At 38.0% G+C, this 8,927-nt stretch overlaps 1 protein-coding gene across 3 annotated transcripts in view; it reads right to left on the bottom strand.

The window, feature by feature from the left end:
• USP46 (ubiquitin specific peptidase 46) overlaps positions 2,092 to 8,927 on the bottom strand; it is a 28,626-nt gene continuing 21,790 nt past the window's right edge. For all 3 annotated transcript variants that reach the window (XM_021395323.1, XM_021395324.1, XM_021395325.1), the window contains one exon: positions 2,092 to 8,489. In XM_021395323.1, coding sequence (XP_021250998.1) covers positions 8,388 to 8,489 — 102 coding nt within the window. In that variant the 3' untranslated portion in view covers positions 2,092 to 8,387. The remainder of the gene's footprint in view (positions 8,490 to 8,927) is intronic.

The following is an 8,927-nucleotide window of genomic DNA, read 5'->3' as shown; positions in this document are numbered from 1 at the left end:
CACATCACTCTTCCTTACCACTCATAGAAAGCACAGCTCTGCACACTGAAAGCTTTGTGAGAAAGTTGTAAGAAACTTTATTCTAGCTCCTATTGTTATGAATCATACTATAAAACTGCAAACCTGTTTGGAGCTTCTTCAGAGCTACACCAATACGATTGATGGTAGAATTTGGTCTCCATCACATGGTTTGCAGTGCTGGGTGAAAACTGTATCTTCATTTTCAACATCTTTGTAGTTTTAGGACATGACTTGAGTATTTTTCCTCATATGTGCGTTAAATGAAATCCAGAGGATAATCACAGAATCCTCTAGTTGGAAAAGATCTTCAAAATTGTCAAGTCTAACCATCAACTTGACCCGACCTACTGAGCCCCATCATTGAATCATGCGCCCTCAAATATCTCCAGGGACAGAGTTTTACTCTGGCTTTTTCCAGATTTCGTTTTGGTATTGGACTCTATTTTGCACTTGTACTAGTTTATCAAAATCTCTATTATTTTCCACCTCTTGATTTCTCTTTGGTCATGGTACATCTCTCCGTTCATGCTGGGTCAACCTGGAAACTCCAGGCTTTTATCTCCTCTACTGTTTCTGTGTTCATAGTGAGATAAAATGCTCAGTTTGTTAGTGACAGGTGAAGTGTTTATGGTTGGCTAAGCTGATATAGGCAAAGACTGTTTTAGCTTTGATAATGATCGTTCTACGATGCTGAATGCCATCAATGTTCCCTTTCCATCTGAACCCTGACATGCTCAGAGTTGTAGGTCATCTGTTGTGGTAGAGTGGACTGAGAGTGCCTCTCCTCAAATGCATGAGAATATGTGGAAAGAAACAGCAGTGTGCGTGGCAGGGGGAAGTAAAGTTGTTATGGTTCAGAAAGGTTTGAACCTTCAAGGAAATAAACATCGTCAGAAACACGGTCTTCCGTGCTGTGTATCTATTTCTAGTTAATCACTGTTTTCAATCTAGTGAGTGTATTTAAGCAAAGAATCTTATTTTATCCTACTTTACCTGAGTTTTCAGTTAAGATGAAATTATGCTTCTAGCATCTCTCTTCCTATCTGGTATACAGGACACAATCCAGTGTAATCTAAAAATGATTACTCTAGCTCATGCTGAAAAATAAGGGACATAGCTGGGCATCATACAACTCCTGGGAAAGTGCATTTCTGAAGTGCTTTTTTTTCCAGATCTTCTGGAACCCGCATCCAGTGAACACGATTCTTGGAAATATTTTCTTGCTTTATTTATATGTACGATATATCATGTTTTAAAAGTTGGCATTTGAGATTTATTTCTATCATCTCCAACATTTTAAATTGGTTTCCCCATCCTTCAGTTAAAAACTTATGTTGTAATAACCTAGGAGTAAATCTGAAGGTGCTTCAAGGTTTTTATGTGAGAGGAAATTTGTGTTGTAAGACGTGAAGTGTTTTTCAAGTCAGCCCTTTGATAGTCTGCTGCACCATAAATCTTATGGTGGGTTAGCTATAACTTTAACAGATGGTCTGACAGCTATGTTTGATTTTAGTTCTCTGAAAAATTCTGGAGGAATAACAAAAATCCATTTAGGCAAGGGCAAGAATGTTTGGCCCTTTATTTTTCTCACTTTTGAGAAAGTACATTGTGTTTGCTAATGAATAACTTCAGAAAAATGAACAGTCTACAGGAATCTTCCAATTCTCTGACCATTTCGCAGAACTCTTTCCCACTCCCACAGCAACAGTAAGATTCCAGACTAAAGGGCTTGGGGATTTAGTTCTTCTCTGACGCAGAACGTAGTCACGTTCTGGCTGCTCTTTATTCTGTTGAGATTTAGCTGTTCTCTGTAACTTTGGCAAGGTCAGTGCTTTAGCCAGGTACGGCTTGGTCATGCAGTTATGTGTATACTCTTGAGAGATGGTCAGGCCTGGTGGTGAAATATCCCATGAATCCACCTAAAATGACATGACTGCAGTGAAATAAAAATCAAGCATCAGCAGTTTTCCCGTCTGTAAGTACACAGACATCTTGCACTCAGAAGCATTTTTGTAGCCATTAATATCAATATTCAGCCTTTGTCTGGCTCCAGAAGAATTCAAAGCAAGCTGAATGGAAGCAACATCAGCTAGGGAGTTTATTTTATGTAAAATATAAACATGTTAACAGGAGAAAATACCGATTTCTTATGTTACAACCTTAATATTCAACATGAGATTTATCTTACAGTTTTGCAGGTAGTGCATGGTTTAGTTACAGGTACATGATTAAAAAGAGTAGATACTCTGATACACGCACACTGTGTATTGTACGCTTTACAAGAAATTCAGTATTTTTATGTGTCCCCAGTTGTATGCCTAATAGTTTTACTACCTCTTACTCCATTTAAAAAAACTAGCACAAAATATATGAGTAGTTTTACTACCATTGCACCTTTAGGACCAGTTAGATAGGGACTATGTATTTACAGATATATACACCCAAAGCCTTGGACAAACCAGCTCTTTCCATATTTCTGCCTGTACTCTTTCTTCTTCCCTCCCTACACCCATATTCATGCAGTGATGCTGACTTCACTCCCAAAGAGGCATGGGTGAGTGACAGAGCTCCTGTTAGTGATCTTTAATGAAAGCCACTGAAGCTGGAAAATCATCTCTAGGAAAAGCACTCGAATGGGTAATACAGCTGCCCCTGGAGTTGCTCTTACTATTAGAACGAGAGCTGTGAGAAGACAAGAAAATATGAATAGAATCCATCATGGGACACTAGAATATGAATGCTGTGGCAAATAGAATGCTGATGTTTGAGCACAGCCTCTTTAAGGAATGTATATGTATTAAGGGTTCGGGGGCAGGGGGAGAGGGAATGTAAATATTTCTGAATTATCTACTGTGGCAGGCAAAGTTTTTTGGTGAACTGCAAGGCATCTTCCCAAAGAGTTTTCTTCTGCCTTTTTGGAACACCTGGGAGAGGGGGTAGAGTTACCTAAAATGTGGAGCATCAACTTCATCGGGGTAGGCTGGGGGTTAAGGTGTTACATGCCAGTTCAGACCTACAGCCCTACTATGCTAACAGAAAAATCTCTTACTCTTCAGTAGTCTTACACATAGTGAAGCTGCCACCTGTAATAGCCTTCATCATATGCATTAGGCTGCCAAACTGACCATTGTGAATGGCACAGAGAAGTTAATTTATTATATATTGTGCAATACTCCAAGCCCTGATAACCCAATGAAGTAGATTTATTAAAGAATTATAGCAACTCCGAGACCGTGAAATAAAGGGAGTTATGTGCAGTCTTATATTAAATCCTTCAGGCAAAGCCAGCAAACAAACCTCCCAGGGGGTAAGGGATCATTAGTGCGTAAAAAGGTACTGGTTTAGCCCAGCTGGTCCCATCAGGTGGGCACATGCCTCCTGGTAGGTGTTATCTGACCTTGTAAGCAAAAGGGCTGTGCTAATCTAAATTGCTCTTGTGGCTGTGTTCAAGTAATCTCTTTGAAGTAAAGCATGTTAGCTGGAAAGAAATTAAAAGCGTGTCTCTTGAGGCTTGCCAAGGGATATTTAAATATTCAGTGCCATGTTAAACTGAGAAAAAAACACCGCAGCAACAGAAAAAGGCCAGGGCTTTTCGTTGTCAAACAGAATATTAAGTCTAAAAACCTAACAATAACCCTTGCCCCAACAACATGAAGTAACTTTCTGATATGGTTACCACCAACACTGCTCTATAAGGAATGTCCAGTGTCTCTGATAGATGGATGGGTATACTTTTTTTTTAATCACCAGCTCATACCCCGCTTCTCACCTTGCCTTTATACGAACCCTAGTGAGGAGAAGGAAGATATGTAAAGATTTCTCTCTTTGCTTGTACTCACACAAGGGCCAAGAATAAATGCAGCTCTTCAGATTGCTCGTGTTTGAGATTGCACAGAGTGCAGATAAAATGGCAAAGAACAATACGTGCATTATTGGTTGAATACTGGCTTAACTGTGTGTTTAGTAAAAAAAGATTTTTCCTGGAAGAAGTGGGGCTTCTCAAAATTATGATCATTGATAAATGTAACAGATGGAAGGATTGCAGCCATTCCCTGACGGGCTAGCAGATAGAGTGCAAAAAGACTGCAAAACATGCAGTGTTAATGCATTCATCAGGTACATATTTCTATACAAGGTGAGAGGACAGACATACAGTGAATACTGCATTTTTGTTATGTAGGAACAAATATGTATGAACAAATCTGGGCTTCCCAAATTTCCACCCAACTAGAACTCTAAACATAGAAATGGAAATTCGGCTGTAACTGGATATGCTGGATAGTAAGCAAAGGGTTCCAAAGCGAAAGAATACAAAACAAAAAGCCAACAGCAAAGTGATAAGCCGATTGGAATTTCACAATATTGACATTGATGCTTAAAGTGCTTGGGTTGTTTGCATGTAAAAACTCAAAGTACGTACAAATTAAAACAGAGAAACAGTAATATTAACCACTTAAATTACTTATTATACAAATACATTAACAGAGCAACAAAAAAAGAAATAAATTAAAACAGAATTTGATAAAAAGTACTAACATGGAATGAAGCCAAAACTTCTTAATATCTCTAGTACACATTCAGCTGCAAGATACTGCTCCAAGTCGCCAGCCACAAGCAGCAAAAAATAGAGATGAAACAAGAAGGGTCTGCTGCTGAGAAGCATCACACCACAGGTAGCTGCAAGTTATCAGCTCAGGTCCCACGTACGTGATGTTGTAACAGGTGGGTGAACGACATGTCATGTCTGAAGATGAAAGAGAGGCGTGGCAGCACATTAGGAGCCACCATGTAGACAGATTTCAGTTGCAGCTTGGATCTTTAATATCTTTACTCAATCTAATGTGAAGGAAACACATACTGCTTTATCTTCTTCACTCCAACTGCTAAGGGAATAAGATCTTTAAGATGTTATCTGTTTCTCTGTGGTAACTGTAAATTATTAATAAAGAATTGACAGGAGGCATTTTGGGACTGCAACAAGGTGTTCTGCTTCACTGATATGTTTCTCCATCACTACTTCTTCTGCCTCCCTCTGCTGTGTCCCAGAAATAGAAATTACATAAAACTTTGACAGCTTGCTCTGTGGAAAAGTTGAGGTCTGAGCTCATACTCTAAGAGAACTGATTAATCCACACTGCAGTGCTTCATTGGGTTTGGTGGAAAAATGGCATACGATGGAACTGTTCTTTTCTCTAAGTGAGAACATAATAAGTTTTAAAAGCTTAACAAATGGGTAGCACTTCTCAGCAGCAGCATGTGAAAGAGGTAGAGAATTTCAGATGCCATTAGGCCTAATACACTCAAAACCAAATATTATAAAAGCAGCAATTTTAGGGAAGCACAGGGCACTGTTAGACACGTACTACATTTTTATTTTCTGTCTGCTGGCTGAAAAGCTGTGATTGTCCTAGATACTTTACTGTTCTTATATAAGGGACTGGAAATCTATGTATAAGCGTGAGAGATAGGATTGCATTTTATTTAATCAAATAAAAAGCTGTCAATCATACTATCGTTCCTGTGAAGATTCTAATCCTGCAAAACTCACGCAAATGTTTTTTAATTTGACATAGATGAGAACTTCTCCTGTCCAAAGGAAACTGCTCACACAGCTGTGATGGACAGCTTTTGCCAGACTGAAGTCAAGACACTCAGCATGCTGCAGCTTGGATATGATTTATGGAATTATGACCACAACTTTTCAGAATCATAAGAAAATACTCCTTTTTTAGCTGTTCCTAGCATAAAGTGAGTATTCCGTGATTTTTCAGAGTTAACGTCAGAACGCTGATGGTGGACTGGTGTCATATCAGTTCCATGATCTTTCATGAGACAAACCTTTCCAGTAATTTGTCACAGATTTTGTGCATTTCTTGTTAGTTATAGCAGAAGAGCTGGGCACCTCATTTCTGAGCATGATTTTCATACTTGGTAAAAAGCTTACTCTATGAATTTTGCTCTCAATAACACATAGCAATTATCTGTATGGTTTACAACCTAGAGCTGTCTTGCAGCTGGAGAAAAGCAAAGATTAGCTTCCTATAATTTATCATTTAAATATTACTAGAATCATAAAATCACCAAGGTTGGAAAAGACCTCTAAGATCATCCGGTCCAACCAATAATTAAAAATAATTTTTCAGATAAGTTATTTCAAATATTAAAAAAAGGTATCCTAAAATTGAACCAATTTTAACAGAATTTTTATGCAAAACTACTTTACATACAAACATGAGCCACACTAAGAATGTCTTATTGTTGCTTGTCTGGAAACTGAAGAATGCCCTATGAACTTCCGGCAGTAAACCATGAAGTACAGACCCTTAGACCAACTCTGGTGAATGCTGATCTGGAAGGTGCCTTCATTCATGAGCAGAAAACGCTTCTGTTTTAAAAGGCAAGTAATTATTATATTTTTTATGTGGAAATTTGGAATGCACATTAACTAAATCCATTAAATCAGGATTTACAGGTTTAGCTTGACACTGGAAAATGTCCTGGGCTTCAGTGAGAGCTCAAGTCTCCTGTAGAATGTCTGTCTTTTGTGTTACAGACAGAACATTTCATTCCATCGTTGATATAAGAACAAGAATGGCATCCCAATTATGCTTGTCTGTAGCCTGCAGGACAACCTTCATTCACGTGAGTGATCTCTGCAGAGCTCTACTATTCATGTACCCGAGCACCCTAAGATTACACTCTACATCTTTTTTCTTGTACTAGCATAACAACATGATAAACCACAAATAATGTCACATGAAAAGCTCACTTCCGTTCCTTCTTCAGAGTAAAGTGCTACATTTCCTTTGTTTACAAAATGGCCATTGATAAATCCAGCTGTTCAGTCGATGTTGGTGTAGAAGCTAGTATTTCAGTTTCCCCATTATTCAACAAAAAGGTATTTCACATTTCACAGATTACAGTAAAAAATATTTTTATCTTTCCTACAGAAAACAGAAATAGAAGATTTAGCTGTACTTCAGAAGCTGTGTTCTGAAACAATGTCTGCCACAACATGGCAGGCAGGCTTCTAAAGAAGTACCCAAAGCAACATTGTCTAATAGATACTAAACAAGAATGAATAAAACGTAACAAGTAGAAATGTATTCTGTGAGATGAGAAAGTGTCTTGGCAAATACTAGAAACAGTTCTCAGCCCCCTGAAGACAACAGGAGGTTTTTTGCTGTTGATTTAATTGGAATAGGTATTCGAGTGCTGAGGTTCAAGCACTGTACAATGGAGTGTTGAATCAAGCAAGTGCTTGACCCAGTGCTGCCGCTGCCTCATCCTGCTTTCCATCCCTTCTCATACTCTATTCATACTTCCTTCTACACTTCTTCTTTGCCATATTCCAGTATGTGTGTTTGATGGTTTTATTAGCCTGTGCATGACTATTGCCAGCCAAATTCACCTAGTAAATTCAGAAACAGTAGGACTAAGCCTGATCAAAATGCTGTCAACTATTCAAAAAAAAAAAAAAATAAAATAAAATTGCAGGATGAAGACCTGTTTTATATAGCGTACCAACAGCACATCTGCAGCAGGACTGTGTCATTTCAGTCCTCATGGATATATTGTATGTGAGCACTGTTGTTATCTCTGCAAATTCAATTAAGTAAAGAATGTATTATATTGTTTTAACAGAATGATAAGCTCAATATCTATAAATGTAATTTATCTCTGTGTTGCAAGTGTCATCCTGCTGCCTTTACTCCAGTGCTCTGTAAGTTCTGAAATCTCACCTCGTCTGTACTATCACATTGATTGGGCGTACAATATTGCTTAGTTCCACTGTAATTCAAATCCCTCTAAGTGAATTTTGGCTTAACATTATACACTGAAAGTTTTTAACGACCCCAAAGCTTAAATGATTTTGGAAGATTAACTTTCTTTGCAGTTGAGGGAAACATGTAAAAAAAAAAATCCCCTATGACAATTCCAGTCATTATGAAGCAGATCTTTTCCCCTTACACTCCAAAATCATCTAGAAAGCTATAAAAAATTTTGGCCTAAACACAGTGAGCTCTTCCATATAAAATACTGCTCTATCTATCTGGATTTGGTTTAACAGTTGACATCTAATTCTTATGATGTGTAAATGTTAGCCCATACAAATTCCACTGAAATCTGACTGCAATTAACTTTTCAATCAGACTTAAAAACAACAAACTACCCTCCCCTCCCAAAAGAAAGTTCTGCATGTCAAAATGAATGGTTATGGTCAGTACCACATGGGCCATTTAATGAGAGACAGAATAGGTCATTTTTCAACCATACAGGATGAGGTGTTTGTAAAAGTCAGTTCAGGGGGCCATCACCTTCTTTGCCTGCAGAGCCGTTGTGTGCAGTTGTCACAATTTCCCAAGTCACTCTCTTGACTGGTAGAATAAAATATAACCAGACTCTGAATTTTTTGATATATCAGAGGTCAGTCCATAAAATTCTTCAATAGCTTGAGCATCTATTTTCTGTTGAAAAAAAAATAATAAAAAAAAATAGAATTGTTGGACTTACTGCTAAGTAGAAGAAATGCCAAGCATGGATTAAACGGCTGTATAAAAACAGAGGACAAATTCATGTATATGTTTCACAGCAGCAGTTAGCAAATTCTGTCTGCAGTTCAAGCAGTGAAAGGGTAATTAAAGTTCAGATGCTAAATCCTACTGATAGCTGTCATTGAAATCAATAGGAACGTTTGCCTTCGAGAACCTAAAGGAATTAGACTTTTTCAAGTAACACAGAATTTTTGGAATGCAGTAGTAAACAAAAAGCATAAATGTGATCTCATCTTTCTGAAAAGTGACAGAAAACCTCTTGAAGACAGTCTCCATTCCCAATGGTCCTGAAGTCCCAACTCCTACTTTACTTCAATAGATTTAAACCTGGGAAACCAGACTCAAGAACCC

This window comes from Numida meleagris, chromosome 4 (genome assembly GCF_002078875.1).
Source record: "Numida meleagris isolate 19003 breed g44 Domestic line chromosome 4, NumMel1.0, whole genome shotgun sequence".
Lineage (NCBI taxonomy): Eukaryota > Metazoa > Chordata > Aves > Galliformes > Numididae > Numida > Numida meleagris.
Note: the sequence above shows the minus strand (reverse complement) of the source record. Positions and strands in the feature narration are given on the sequence as shown.